Source organism: Oncorhynchus tshawytscha, linkage group LG14 (assembly GCF_018296145.1).
Source record: "Oncorhynchus tshawytscha isolate Ot180627B linkage group LG14, Otsh_v2.0, whole genome shotgun sequence".
NCBI lineage: Eukaryota > Metazoa > Chordata > Actinopteri > Salmoniformes > Salmonidae > Oncorhynchus > Oncorhynchus tshawytscha.
This window is the reverse complement of record NC_056442.1, coordinates 33683237-33699149: the sequence shown is the minus strand read 5'-3', so window position 1 is coordinate 33699149 and position 15913 is coordinate 33683237. Positions and strand designations below refer to the sequence as shown.

The window sequence follows — 15913 nt, the reverse complement described above, 5'->3', positions numbered from 1 at the left end:
AATGGAGGACACAAAAATACGTTTTATAAAATCACGCAGCAATGGCAGTTACGAAATTAACCTTTATTTTATAAAAGGCAGCGATGTACAAAATAAAGTGCCTGTGATTGTTCTCCTGTTTTCTAATGTGATGATTTGACAACACTGTTGGGTGACATATTGACAAACTGTATGTAATTCTGTAACTGTCCCAGGGCCAGAAGAGAATGGGGACCTCCACTGGCAAAATGTACTCTCATGACAAAAACGTTGATCTGTATGAAACTAAAAAATAAATATACCACTAAAAGATAACATAGCATAAAACATCTTCAGTACTAGACATTTGATATGACTAGGATTCATTATCTCCACCTAGTCCATTATTAATGTATATTTAAATGTAATATTTAGCAGACACTTTTATCCAAAGTGACTTACAGTCATACATACATACATTTTCCACATGGGTGGTCCCAGGAAGTGAACCCATTACCCTAGCATTACAAGCACCATGCTTTACAAACTGAGCTACAAAGGACAATGTTTGACCCTCAACTCTCAGACTCCAGTGTTGTAAAACATTATTTTGCATCGCCTGTGCAGTTTATTATGGCAGTCAGACTTTTAACCCCTGAGTGGAGATTCTTCTGTCCTGGTCAGTCCAATAACGGAGTCCTTCTTCCCCTGGGGATAAGTGTCCTGAGGATAAGTGTCCTGAGGATAAGTGTCCTGAGGATAAGTGCCCTGAGGATAAGTGTGCTTTGCCTTGTTGCCGCTCCTGTTTTCTCTGTAGGTAGCGAGAACGGGCATCGTTCACTGAGCTTTCATCGTTCCGTTTCTCCAGTTTCTTGAATGCGTCTTCAGCAGACCCCTCTGGAATAAACCAAACACACATAATGACTATTAGAAGAACAAAACAAGCATACAAAGCATATAAATCACCTTGGGGCCTGGCTTGATCAGAAAAGGCACTACAGTAACTTATCTTGTCCAATAGGAATGCTCAATTACGTTTTCCATTTCAAAAACCTTTGCCCCCATTAGACGTTTTTATGAGACCTGTACTGTATATAATAAAGGAGCAGCTACAGAAACAAATGTTATACAATTCATTCTATACCAGTAAATTCATGCTCAAACTGAAATAGTCCACCCACACAGACAGCGCCTCTTCAACCTCAGGAGGCTGAAGAAATTCGGCTTGTCACCAAAAGCACTCACAAACTATTACAGATGCACAATCGAGAGCATCCTGTCGGGCTGGCTGTATCACCGCCTGGTACGGCAACTGCTCCGCCCAGAACCGTAAGGCTCTCCAAAGGGTAGTGAGGTCTGCACAACGCATCACCGGGGGCAAACTACCTGCCCTCCAGGACACCTCTACCACCCGATGTTACAGGAAGGCCATAAAGATCATCAAGGACAACAACCACCCGAGCCACTGCCTGTTCAGCCATCCAGAAGGTGAGGTCCTGTTCAGCTTCTATCTCAAGGCCATCAGACTGTTAAACAGCCACCACTAACATTGAGTGGCTGCTGCCAACATATTGACTCAACTCCAGCCACTTTAATAAATGGAACAATGGATGTAAAAATGTATCACTAGCCACTTTAAACAATGCCACTTAATATAATGTTTAGATACCCTACATTACTCATCTCATATGTATATACTGTACCCTATACCATCTACTGCATCTTGCCATCTTTATGTAATACATTTATCACTAGCCACTTTAAACAATGCCACTTAATATAATGTTTACATACCCTACATTACTCATCTCATATGTATATACTGTACTCGATACCATCTACTGCATCTTGCCTATGCCGTTCTGTACCATCACTCATTCATATATCTTTATGTACATATTTTTCATCCCTTTACACTTGTGTGTATAAGGTAGCTGTTGTGAAATTGTTAGGTTAGATTACTCGTTGGTTATTACTGGATTGTTGGAACTAGAAGCACAAGCATTTCTCTACACTCACATTAACATCTGCTAACCATGTGTATGTGACAAATAAAATTGGATTTGATTAGATTTAGATTTGATCACCAGAGCCCATCAAACACCTGTTTGCCTTTTAGCTGCTTCCTTGGTCTCCCACTTGGCCACCTCCTCTCTGGCCACGCTGCTCAGCTCTTACACACCCACCTCATGGAGCACAGGAATCATGGAAGATCACCAGTCCAGCTGGTCCTCCTGGTCAAAGAGCTACGGGGGAGGGGGAGTCAGGTTAACGTGCAGGAGAGATGGGGATTGATGTGTAATATGCATTCTGGGGATTTAATGGATTGTTCTGAAGTAATCAGAATATAGTCCTGGAAGTCTTTACCGTTGATGATGGATGAATGAGAACCATGGATCCGTGCCCATCCATTGTGCAAAACACCTTTCCAACTGACCTGAGAGAAAACCACAACATTTCAGTTATCTTTCTTGACTTTTTAACATTGCTGGGATAAAAGCCGTACCTTCTTGCCATGTGTATCTCTGAGCGCCCCTGGTGAAGTAACCAGTGCATAGGCACCTCCTGAACAGCTCACTCTTATTACCATCAAACTTCTCCATAGGGAAATCTCTCTTCTAGAAACAACGGACATACCCTGGTTATAAATCTGTACATACATGCTCAGAGCTTCACATCATAGTTTTAGCTACACAAAAACTAATAAGATAAGTAAATAAACAAACAACAAACTGACCTGTTGTATTCGTAGGAGGAACTCTCTGAGCTGGGTCTCCTCGCTGAAGGCTGACTTTAGCGCCCTCCGGTGTATATAGTTGTCTTTACATCACGCTGACGGGGCAACACAACAAGTAGGCAGCAAAACAAGCTCACGTTAGATGGAGACTCATGAATAGGAATGCAGTGAATTTAATGTAGCTTATTAAATACATCAAGAGGAGTTATGTTTGTATACCTGGCCTTGTCCTTCTCAAACACACTGAGCCACATGGTGAAGTCCTTACAGCTGCCCGTCTGCACTCCCAACTGCCTGTGCTTCTGATCTGCCTCCTTCCGCTTCTCTGGATGGCCTGCAGAGAGAGAAATGCCAAACATTTAGATTAGAACTATGACTTGGGATTATGTCTGACTGAAATCCAATGGAATAAATCGGTAAAGGCCATGATGTATACATGTGTATTTCTGACATAACCACATCTTCATTGGCTAAACCGAGGCCTCATGCCGTTATTGTCCACCTGGTCTGATGAAAATGTTCTCCACAGACAGCATGGTGGCTACAGGCAGCAGGAGGTTCCTCAAAGCCTAGGGAGACAGCCTGGAGCAGGGCCCGGGTCAGCCCTGGGGGCAGGGGGAATTCGACCATCAGCTCACCCAGCTGGGTCACTTTACCTCTCCTACAGACACCACACAGGGGAGGGGGATATTGATAGAAGATAACAAGAGCTATTGAAAAGATTGAGTCGTGATAGTCATGAAGAACTGCCAGTACTGTATGTAGTAGGTTCCCTCTGTTCTTGATGGTGAAAACAGCAGAGTTGTATCCCTATGTGGTTGTAGATTTATCTGGTGGAGATTTGTATAAGCAATGACAGATGTACACGAATATACAGTATGTCTATATCTCTCACCTGTCGATGGCGTCACATTGGTAAAGCCATTTCAATGCTTCTAGGATGAACCTCTCCTCTGGATGGTCCAGGTAAAGGAACCTTAAGAGGGACAGACCAAGCAACCATGGCCTCAAATGACTTGTTGGATTGTATTGTATTATCACAGTCTTGAAAAACGGACACTGGTTTCTCTGAGCACTTGAGGAAGTGGAGTTGTACCTACCTGATGACATCATGAACTTCCAGGCACTTGAGTGTGAGGATAACAGCGGTGAGACTGGTCCTCTGGATCTCTGGAACGGTGTACTCTTGCATGCACCTATCCCAGAACTTCTGACTGTAGTAAGTCCCGGCGGAGGTTCTCCCTGCTCGGCCTGCTCTCTGCAGGTCCTCGCTCCTACAACATCACAGTTCTGTTCATTAGGCACAAAACGAAAGGAAGCAGACAAACAGGGACTTCCGGGACTTACTTTGAAATCAGAACCACTTCGAGGATGTCCATAACCCTTGAGTTATGGTTGAGTTGCTTCACTATCTCACTGTCAACAATATACCTGCAGTGAGCAAATTACAGTCATGAAATTTGAGGCCTTGCATTTTGTGATGGATAAAAACAGCTCTATGCAGTCATGTCATGACTTTATTCTTTTGATTTAGCAAGCAAATGACATGCTAAACTGTGTCCACTTGTGTGTAAAAGGGAACTCCATCTGTTTTTCTATATGTGAATGTCACAGTGAGGGGTACTCAGACAGTGCCGGAAATCTTACCAGTGAGCATAGATCTGTACAGGGGCAGGATCAGCAGCCCTTCCACTTTATGGTCCTGCAAATCGTAACGGTAGTCTATGAATTAAGCCTTCGCATACAACATGTCACAGGCCTGCTCAATATCAGACAGCCCTGTTATAAACACAAATGAACCTGTAATCATTACATTAATATTCTGGAGATTATCATTAGGTTTACCTGTTAGAAACACAAGGATATCTCCAGCCATCTCACTTGTGTGCACATCCAATTCCACCTTGATAACCTGTCACAGACAAGAGGTTTGTTCATACTCAAAGTTTCCCCCATATTTTTTCTCCATACATACAGTAGAGACAATATACCATACCAATCAAAAGTTTGGACACACCTACTCATTCAAGGGGTTTTCTTTATTTTTTACTATTTTCTACATTGTAGAATAATACTGAAGATATCAAAACTATATATGGAATCATGTAGTAACCAAAAAAGTGTTTAACAAATCTAAATATATTTCATATGAGATTCATCAAAGTAGCAACTCTTTGCCTTGATGACAGCTTTGTACACTCTTGACATTCTCTCAACCAGCTTCACCTGGAATGCTTTTCCAACAGTCTTGGAGCAGTTCCCGCATATGCTGAGCACTTGTTTTGTCACGACGTCCGCCGAAGTTGGTCCCTCTCCTTGTTCGGGCGGAGTTTGATGGTCGAAGTCGCAGACCTTCTAGCCATCGTTGATCCTCTTTTCATTTTCCTTTGGTTTCGTCTTGTCTTGTATCACACCTGGTTCCAATCCCATGCATTACATGTTGTTTATTTAACCCTCTGTTTTCCCTCATTGTCCTTGTCGGTGATTGTTTGTTTGTAAGCTTTGTGCAAGATATGCTCTGGTGTGCGACGGGTTTTGTACCCACTTTTATTATTTTGTATATTTTATTTTTTGAGTTTTTGAGTACTTATTAAACTGTTCCGTTTTATACCAAGTTCGATCTCCTTCGCCTGACTTCCCTGCCACCAGCATATGCCCTTACATGTTGGCTGCTTTTCCTTCACTCTGCGGTCCAACTCATCCCAAACCGTCTCAATTGAGTTGAGGTCGGGTGATTGTGGAGGCCATGGTCATCTGATGCAGCACTCCATCACTCTCCTTCTTGGCCAAATAGCCCTTACACAGCCTGGAGGTGTGTTGGGTCATTGTCCTGTTGAAAAACAAATTATAGTCCCACTAAGCGCAAACCAGATGGGATGGCGTATCGCTGCAGAATTCTGTGGTAGCCATGCTGGTTAAGTGTGCCTTGAATTCTAAATAAATCATAGTGTCACCAGCAAAGTACCCCCACTCCATCACACCTCCTCCTCCATGCTTCACGGTGAGAACCACACATGCGGATATCATCCGCTCACCTACTCGGCGTCTGACAAAGACACGGCAGTTGGAACCAAAAATCTCAAATTTGGACTCATCAGACCAAAGGACAGATTTCCACTGGTCTAATGTCCATTTCTCATATTTCTTGGCCCAAGCAAGTCTCTTCTTATATTATTGGTGTCCTTTAGTAGTGGTTTCCTTGCAGCAATTCAAACGCAAAGGCCTGATTCATGCAGTCTCCTCTGAACAGTTGATTTTGAGATGTGTCTGCTACTTGAACTCTATGAAGCATTTATTTGGGTTGTAATCTGAGGTGCAGTTAATTGCCGATTTCTTAGGCTGGTAACTCTGATGAGCTTATCCTCTGCAGCAGAGGTAACTCTGGGTCTTCCTTTCCTGTGGCGGTCCTCATGAGAGCCAGTTTCATCGTAGCACTTGCTGGTCTTTGCGACTGCACTTGAAGAAACTTTCAAAGTTCTCGTAATTTTTCGGAATGACTGACCTTCATGTCTTAAAGTAATGATGACTGTTGTTTCTGTTTTCTTATTTGAGCTTGCCATAATATGGGCTTGGCCTTTTACCAAATAGGGCTGTCTTCTGTTTACCAACCCTATCTTGTCACAACACAACTGATTGGCTCAAATGCATTAAGAAGGAAAGAAATTCCACAAATTAACTTTTAACAAGGCAGACCTGTTAATTGAAATGCATTCCAGGTGACCACCTCATGAAGCTGGTTGAGAGAATGCCAAGAGTACAAAGCTGTCATCAAGGCAAAGGGTGGTTACTAAGAATCTCAAATATAAAATATACTTTGATTTGTTTATCAGTTTTTTGGTTACTACATGATTCCATATGTGTTATTTCATAGTTTTGATGTCTTCACTATTATTCTATGAATGTAGAAAATAGTCAAAATAAAGAAAAACTATTGAATTAGTAGGTGTGTCCAAACCTTTTCTGCCAGTTCGCAAAAGCATTATTTGGTGATTGGCTGTGTAGGCAATTTGGCGTGCATACAGTTAAGCGTTTAGACATATGCATATGCATAAGACCAGATTAGGTTTTTCTTTCATTATTTTAGGCTAAATGTAGACTATATAAATTGCACAATAATTATACTTTCATGGATTTTTTAAGGTATTGTTTCTCTTTATTCAACCCGTCTGCCCTTCAGCCACACAATATTTCATGAACCTAAACCCATCCGCTCTGCGGATATCCACCGGTACTGTGGGTTATGAGCCAACCTGCACATCACTAGCTGATTTTAAATGAGCTAAATCCTGGGGTGGTACAATCACTGAATTGATTCATTATCATACATCATGCTAACAGTTGGCCTATGTCAGTAAAAGCAAGCTCACTCCCTACCAAACTTGGGGGTGACAGGGAAGGTTCTTCCAGGGATAGTGAAGACAAGACAGCCTCCCAGGAACACAGAGAGCTTGTCTGTCTCCAGGGTGGCTGACATTACCACCACCTTCAGGGGGACAGAGCAACCCTTAAGAGGACTTATCTGGACTGGAGAGGGTCGGTTTCAACAGACCCAACAAAATGTCCTAAAGTAAAACACATATTACACAACTGTTTACAATCTGGGATTTGTTTATCAGCAAAACAGCAGCACCACCACTTGCTTTGGTTATACAACTGAGGGATGGAGTTGGGGATATAATCAGATTACTGTTTTGAAGTAGTTGCCTCTATTACTGACCCTGTTAAGGCTCCTCTCATGGGCTTCATCCAAAATGACTACACTGTACTGAGACAGAACAGGGTCTGCCAGGATCTCTCTCAGCAGACAGCCGTCTGTCATGTACTTTACCAGCGTGTCCTGACAACACACACATCTCCTTTCAGAGACACACATTTGCTGATATACACAACACTCTAATTCCCTTCACATTTCAGCGACAATACGTAGACCTATAGAACACTTTCAAGATGCCTAACACATAAGCGTATCCAATAATTTATGTGAAGTATCACTTTGAGCAGTCTAGTACAGTGTTTCCCAACCCTGGTCCTCGAGTACCCCTAACAGTAAAACATTTTATTGTATCTGGACAGGCACACCTGATTCAACTTGTCAAATAATCATCAAGCCCTCAATAAGTTAAATGAGGTGTTTGTCCAGGACTACAATGAAAATGTGTACTGTTGGGTGACTCGAAGACCAGCGTTGGGAAACACTGATCCAGTAGGCAGGTGTCTTGGAGCTCTTTCACCTGTGTCGTGCAGTCATCGAAGCACACTTAATATCCAACCTCTCTACCCCAACTAAAGTGCATCTCCTGTGATATCCTCTGGGCTACAGTGATGGCTGCTACTCTCCGAGGCTGGGTGATTGCTATTACTCCAAAATCCTACATAATTAATACAAGTTTACACCTATCTAAACCTTTCAGACCTCTCTATAAGGGCATCACATAGACGAATGCTATAATAAAGGGTATAGAGGTTTGAAAAATTGAGTCTAGACATACTCTACATTTGAGAGTACACTATAAGGAGTATGATGGCACTAGAATGTTGGTTCACAGATCATAGGGTCTTACAGGAGGCATGTAAAGGTCTAAAAAGGGCCTGAAGTTGCCACTTTCATCATGATTTTCTAAGAAATTGTTTGTGTGATACAAATGTAAAAAGGCATGTCAAACATTTTCCTACCAATTAACTTTCTGTGAGAATTGCAAGAACAATCTGAGATACCAAAAATATTATCAGCCTACGCTGATGTGGAATAGGCCGTTAGATTATTTTTTATCAATCTGAAAGTAGGCCCAAGGAAAATAATCAATTTGACCTGATAGGGAAAGAGATCTGATAGAGAAATAGACCATCAATATGGTACACACCTGTGATTGAGCGCCACAGTAGGTGAATGGAAAGCGAAAGGTAACAAAGTGGCCAGCCCTGGTTTTGGACTTGCAGTTCTGGTTGTGGCTGGAGGGGATCTGGACTGTGTCCAGGTTCAGAGGGGAGAAAGTGGCATTCTGGAAGATGGTGATGAGAAACCTTGTCCTTGTCGCAGTGCCCAGGAGAACTTCTCAATGTGGATTGTCAACCTTGCTAATTTCCTCTGAAGGGAATGTTTACAGACTGCTGATAACTGATATAATCTCACACTATAAAGCTGCTGAATACATTCTTTCCACAATGCAACTTTTGTATTATATAACATTAAGGCAAAGATTTTGTTACCTTTCAGGATGCATTTTACAGATGAGAGGCACTCTCTTGGTGATCTCAACTTGGCCCTCTTCTAGCATAGCCTTGATGATCACTGTCAAGCTGGCAATATCTCCCAGGCACATTAGAATACAAGCAAGGTTAACGTCAGCCTTTGTGTGCTACAGCAAAAAAAGAAAGAGATTGAATATTAGCGGAAATAATTAGCCTACTTGTCTTTTGACGAGACAGCCATAATAGGGAACAGAAAAGACAACGAACCGGTCTGTCTCTCCCATGAGATAGTGGCACTGAAGAGCAATATCTATTGCCCTGTAGTGTCCACCATTTTCATCTGTGTGAATTTGAATACACAGGACATTATCAATGAACCAAAACCACACATATATAACCGATGATATTGCCATTTGATTGATCAGGGTTGAATACATAAGTTACTTACCTTGGACATAAATGTTAAATTTAAAATGGGTGAATTGCTCTTTAGGAATGTAGAGAGACATATACCCATTATGACCACTCACAGTGTCATTTATGTCTATTTAAAGTGCGGTTGAAAGTATGGATTATATCCCTCTCACTCCGCGAATAACAAATTATCTCTGATGGTCAGCAAACAGTGGACATTGGGCCTGGGTGACCATCCACTGGTGGGGTGACACAGCTGAGGGTCATTAGGGTTAATGGCCTTGATTAGATCCTTTCTGATTCCCATTGGATGATTCATTGGTGCATGAAAGAATCTCAAACCATTGAAGCAAAAATTATTTGACTTTATTTCATATTTGTTTCACTTTCAAGACAATACTTTATTTAAAAAATACAACCCAAACAAAAAGGAGACCAAGGTGTTGAGACCCAGTATCCTCATCATCCCCATCATTTGTTGATTTGGTCTGTACTCTTGTTGTAGATAGGGTTTTTATATTCACATTCTGGGAGAGAGTGCAAGAGAGAGGGAGTGGTCTCAATGTAAGATAAGTTATAATGATTATACAGTATGTTGTGAGGAGAAAAAAAAAACTTACTCTCTTTGGGTTTCTTTCTCCAAAAGCTTCCTGCAATGAGAAGGAGACAAGGCATTGATAACAAAATGCTAGAGTGCATATTGATTTGTATCAGAGATTACTGTAAAACATAGTGCGTAAGATACCTCTTTGGCGGTTGTCCATTTGGAATCTTCCCTCCTGGTTGGTCTCTGCCTCGTTTGCTCTTTGGTGGCTGTCGATCTGAGCTCTGGCTTGCTCATTGATCTCCGCTTGGTTTGCTGTCAGAGTTCACGACGAGTCAATGTAATTCATAAAAGGATCACTGCAAGCTGATACTGTAAATTGCTCATTAAAAAGCTCTGACTTTACCATAGTAATGCTGTCCGAGACTTGATTGGCGCAATCTGCTCATGAGTTCTGGGGAAGGAAAGTCCATTAAGTTCAGTTACTTCTGAATGCAACATGAATACCAAGCAGGATGAAAATATTGGTATCATTGAACAAGGGAAAATTATTATAGAATGTTGACTGTATGTTACATAAAGTATAGCTCACCTCTATGAAACCCTCTTCTTTTCTCACTCAAATCTCTCACTGGTTTATTTTGGTATCTAGCTGGTTCGTGCTGGTGTCTTGGTGGTTCGTGCTGGTTTCTTGGTGGTTCATGCTGAATTCCGGTTGGATCATACTGAATTGTGGTTGGATCCTGCTGAATTCTGGTTGGATTTTGCTGAATTCTGGTCGGTTCATGCTGCATTCTGGTTGGATCGTGCTCATTGTTTTCTGTTGAAAGGAGGGGAGAGAACAGTTCAAACTAGGTCCATGCAGAAAAGAAAACAACAACATTAAAATTCCATTCAATGAAAATGGTAAATCTAAAATAATAAACGTACCATAGATAGGTCGCTCATTGCCGGCTCCTAAAGTAAGACAAAAACAGATGTGAGCATCAGTCTGGAAATGCACCATGACTTTGTACTGTGGTCTTGTTTTGGTAAATATATAATGATGTTGTAATGTGGCATAAACTTAACCAAATGGACATTAAAAGACACTGTGTGTGTGTGTGTGTGTGTGTGTGTGTGTGTGTGTGTGTGTGTGTGTGTGTAGCCTACGTGTGCTTACGTTTTTTACCTCTCTTCTGTGCCACGTCTCTCCCAACATCGTCAGTACACGCAACGTCCTCAGGAAGTGTACTGGATCCTGTCATATTATACATAATTCTACATTAATTTCATGTTTCAATCAGATTTGAAAAGGGTGCTCAAATACTATAGAGGTAATAAAACAAGAAAAGGCACTGCTATAAGATGATCATTTTTTCAGGTGTTATGTCTTTATTGAAAGTACATCACATTTCACAAACATATTAGGCTACTTTGAAATGTTCCACTGCTTAATTGCACATATTGGGTGGAATTAAGACATGCATGTAGGCCTGTTTAAACTGTGCAATGTACATCTTTTTAGTAGGATATGTAGCTACATAACTGACATGGTGTCACGTCTGCTCCCGCTCTTCCCCCCTGGCGCTCAAGGGCGCCAGGCTGCCCTGCATCACGCACTCCTGCCATCATCAATTACACACACCTGCATTCCCTCGTCACACGCATCAGCGATATTGGATTCACCTGGACTCACTCATCACCTGTTTATTACCTCCCCTATATTTGTCAGTTCCCCTGCTCTGTTCCCTTCTGATGCATTAATTGTTTTTGTCTTTGTTACCCTTGTGCTGACGCTGTTCCTGTTTCCTTCCATGTCCATTCCTTAGTAAATGTTTGATTCCCCGTACCTGCTTCGTCTCTCCAGTGTCAATTCATGTGACACATGGAAGCAGCTTGCAAAGTTGCCCAATCAGCATCATAACATTTACATCAGAAAGAAAGGATGCTGCTTAATGCTCATAGGAAGATTCAAATTAGCCTGAATAACTGTCAATGTACTCAGTGTAGCATACTCTATACTGTGCAGTATACCATGCTAGCTGCTTCATCAATATCATTCCAGTACTGAAGTAAGACTGAGGGAGTCAGAAAGAAGAACATGGAGGTGCTCACGTGTCCATTTCACCCAGCAGAAACAGCCAATCAGGAGCACTATGAGGACGGCCATACCACCAACGCTGAAAAACAACACTTGCAGATCTCTACTGTCTGAAGAGAGGAAGAGGTGGTTTTATTTACATTTACCTTACAGGAAACATTAAGCAAGAGGGCTGCTTTGTCTAACCAGACCAGAAATATGTTGGACTTTACATAAAGTGATTGTGTAAGGAAAAACCGACCACATGCTGTGTATACAAAGTGCATCTCTGCAGTTTGCATACACAGTATGAAGACTACACCAATTATTTTGACTCATTACAGGTGACTTGAAAGGGTCCTAGATTTTCGGATACAACAGTATAAGAGATTATTGTTCTAATGTAACAAACTGACTTTCTTTTGATACAAATATTTGGTTGAGGTCACAAGAAAAATCAAACCTACAACTCAGGTATTGTTACAAGCACCATTCTCCAACCAACTGAGCCACTGGAACAATATACTACTGTAGATACTAGCATAGTGTTACCTTGATCAAGTTCCTCAACTTCCACTCGATGGCACTGGTCATTACTCTGTAGCTCACAGCAGTAGGAACCCAGGTCTGAGGCCTGAAGGGCATCGATGCTGATGGAGAAGTTCCCCAGACCTCCCTGATTGGGGAAAACCTTCACTCTGCCCTGCCTAGGGTCCAGAAAGTCCACCTGATAATAATACATTCGTATTTTATTTACATATTATTTGAAGAGCGCTTTTCATTACATGCAGAAATTACAAAGCTGTACATTAAAAATAAGGTAAAAAATGCTTTTAGGCTAAAGTTTCAAAGCTAAAAAAGAAGGCTAGTATTGTACATGATATGCAGACAACCGAAGGAGGCAACAACCTTCCCAGAGGATGTGATGTTGACCAGGCTGGCACCAGAACCAGAGATCTGGTTCCACACCACCCATCCATGGCCAGGGCTGATGCCCAGAGAGGTAGACCCAAAGATGCATGACAAGAGCACCGCAGAGCCCAGTGGAGCCTGGAGGGTGGATGCGTTACAGGAGTCATGGCAATGTTTGTTACCTAAAGGAGGAGTGATGGGTTTGGACGGTTATCAGTCTCATATACAAAACGTTGCAATGTAATGGTTAAGATATACAATTCTCAGCAGCATACATACATTTTTATATTATAAGCTAAATATAGGGTTTAAAGAATTACACCATTATTTTCCTGATGCACAACACACTCACGACAGGAAGCTTCTCTTCAATTTCTACTCTCCTATTCTACATTTATTCTCTCATATCTCTACATAAAATGCTATATCTATATTATCATTATCTTAAGCACTTACCCATTGAAGCAACAGAGGTATAACATAATACCATCCAGAAAAAACAGCCATCAGTTTTGACCAAGAACATTTTCTGTATTTTAATATATGGTGGTGAGTGGTATCAGAAATGTAAGTGAAAGTATCAGGCACATACATTCAGTAGCTACTACATGAGCAAGGTAAATGGCAAACCTCTGCAACTAAGTTCAGCCACAGAGGGAATCGATTAGGTCACTTCCTGTCTGAGCAGCTGTGCCTCTCAATTCTTCCCATTTAATTTTATACATATCTGAAAACATTTAATATAGTGTTACATTTAAACTGGTACTTAATTTATTTGATATGTTATTCACATGTTATAACAATCACAAGTACTTAGATTATGTTCATGTAGACAGCTTTTTCTGTGATTATTAACAACTATGAAGCATATTCATGCACATAAACCAGGTTATTTTAGTGCATGACACATATAGATAATTTAGGTTCATAGATGCTTATTTTACTGTATTCACCCAAATACTATTTGTAGCTGCAGCCAATGGAACAAAGTTCTGAGCAGTAGCACAGATGTGGTCTTCTTACTCAGAAGACCACAGTAGCTTCCTGTTGAAGGGGGCCTTCAGTTGCAAGTGATATGCAAAGGTAAACCACACTCTGTAACAAGGCCTCTGTCTGTTGGATGGGTTGAAAATCAAGAGTGAGACAAGCATATGCACTGTAGATGAACATTGGGTTGAACGTATTTGTTTATTCTAATCCTCATGTTGACATGTCTTTTGACAAGAAAGTAGAGGTTGTAATGAACACACCTTCAATATGAATCCCTGTTTGCTACACAATGTTGACTAGAGAAAAGTATACAAAATACATGCATACAAATTAATATTGTAAAGACTGATCATGCAAATTAAAGAGGCAGACATTTTACGAAGATCAACCATATTTGTTATCATTATAAATGTATTTATTATTACTTAGGTCTTTTGGAGGATCTCAATTGGAAAAAGTCCCTCCTCTCCTCGATTCCTCCGTCCTCCTCTCCTGCATGAACTGGAAACCGATAAGGGGTCGAGTGGTCGAGGAGAGTGTCAATTCGTTAGAAGGCAAACAGGAGTCTGCTCACCTCCTTCATTACCTACTTTGGCAGAGAATACTCAAGAGTGTATACACCCCCCCTTTGAATCAGATGCTGTTTTCTCTAAGGAGAGCATGCACACATTTAAAAGCGTTATGCTAATCCTTTTATCTATAACATGTCTTGCACACAACTTGTTCAATTGGTTTTTGCACTTTACACATTTATTTGGGGATTCCACCCCTCTAGAAGTCCTTTGCTTGATGACGCATGAGTGGAGGAGAGTCATTTCATACAAGCGCATTTGTTTTCACGTTTCACTCCGCGATTACCTTTGACCTTTTTCAAAAGCAGGCAAGGAGAGGACAGAGGACAGGACGCGAGGAGTCGAGCAAAACCAATTGAGAGTCTCTCTTCGTCTTGTCACTATAGTTTTTGTAACTATTGTGTGTGTTGTCACAAAATACAGTCACCATGACCACTCAAGCAACTTGCTTCCTTTTTAACAAGGAAAGACAAATCATCTGTTGACGTGACATAACTTTGTGGTTAAAACCAAAGACTGACACTGCAGACAACCAGGAAATCGTTTCTATGTTGAATTTATTTTCCAATCTGGTTCATGCTTTGCAAATCATAAAACCGTCATAGCCATGCTACATCTGCCAACACAGTCTGAGTAGCTCATATCAGACATCTCATGCAACACCTTTCATCAATTTAAATAGAAAATGGGGAATGTTTGTCAATCTAGTTTGTTGTTTAATCTAAGTTGTTAGACATGTGCTCTCGTAGCTCTCATACCCTGGTGACAGAAAGCAACTTTGTAGAGGTACACAGAGGGCCTCTTGTCACCTTTGTTAGAGTAATGTCACTGTCTGTGGTCCAGACTGGATACAGCTGAAATCCACTTTCAGTTCTGCTGGTCTGCTGGAGACAAGGGAGAGAGAGGAGTTACAGGAAACATATCAACATATCAATTCAAGTTTAAAATGCTCCCTGCAAAAACAGAAGTGAAAATACACACCTACTGTTTCCACTTCACGCTAAATGTATTATGTAATGTATTTGTATTGTAATGATACATTGTATGTAATGTGCTGCATGTCAAACACTTTCATATAGGATCAATATCATACCAAATGTATTGTGAACAAACAGCATGTCTTTTGTATTTGTGTATCATGATCTGTAGAAATAAGTAGTAATCCACAAATGTAAATCACTATCCACAAACAAACACCTTTTAGTACGACTTCACAGTGGTGCACAGGGCAGGGGCACGTCACTCCAAGTCGGCCCTGTACTGCAGACGGGTGCCGCCACTGTGAGAGGGCCGTGTGCAGTGGAGAGGGTCTGTGCCACAGTGTCGGGCGAGCAGGCCTGTCTGCTGTGAGCTGCAGACTGCCGCTGTGGGTGAACGGGGGCAGCAGCAGGGACAGAACACAGACCTACAGCCGGTGCTACAGTGGAAAGAGGCGGAGCCAAGGCCACCATTGGAAGAGGTGGCAGCGCTCTCACTCGCGACAAAGGGTTGTGGTCAAAGTTTGAGAGACTGCGGCTGGCTGATGGTGTGTGCTA

General features: G+C 41.5%; 1 protein-coding gene and 1 pseudogene across 2 annotated transcripts; both read right to left on the bottom strand.

Moving 5' to 3' along the window:
* Positions 1 to 54: 54 nt before the first annotated feature.
* On the bottom strand, positions 55 to 7514 carry LOC112267419 (annotated as a pseudogene).
* Positions 7515 to 9642: 2128 nt separating this feature from the next.
* LOC112267071 lies at positions 9643 to 13494 on the bottom strand. 2 transcript variants are annotated; one of them, XM_024445127.2, is made up of 11 exons: positions 13273 to 13494; positions 12814 to 12998; positions 12457 to 12631; positions 11940 to 12035; positions 11014 to 11082; positions 10773 to 10799; positions 10435 to 10662; positions 10249 to 10296; positions 10044 to 10157; positions 9919 to 9948; positions 9643 to 9825 (listed from the first exon to the last, which is right to left on the bottom strand). In XM_024445127.2, exons 1-11 carry the CDS (start codon positions 13340 to 13342, stop codon positions 9770 to 9772), a joined length of 1098 nt encoding a protein of 365 aa, XP_024300895.1. In that variant the 5' UTR covers positions 13343 to 13494; the 3' UTR covers positions 9643 to 9769. The 2 variants fall into 2 exon arrangements, with proteins under 2 accessions (XP_024300895.1, XP_024300894.1); XM_024445126.2 differs by having other exon boundaries at positions 11005 to 11082; positions 13273 to 13493.
* Positions 13495 to 15913: the final 2419 nt, after the last annotated feature.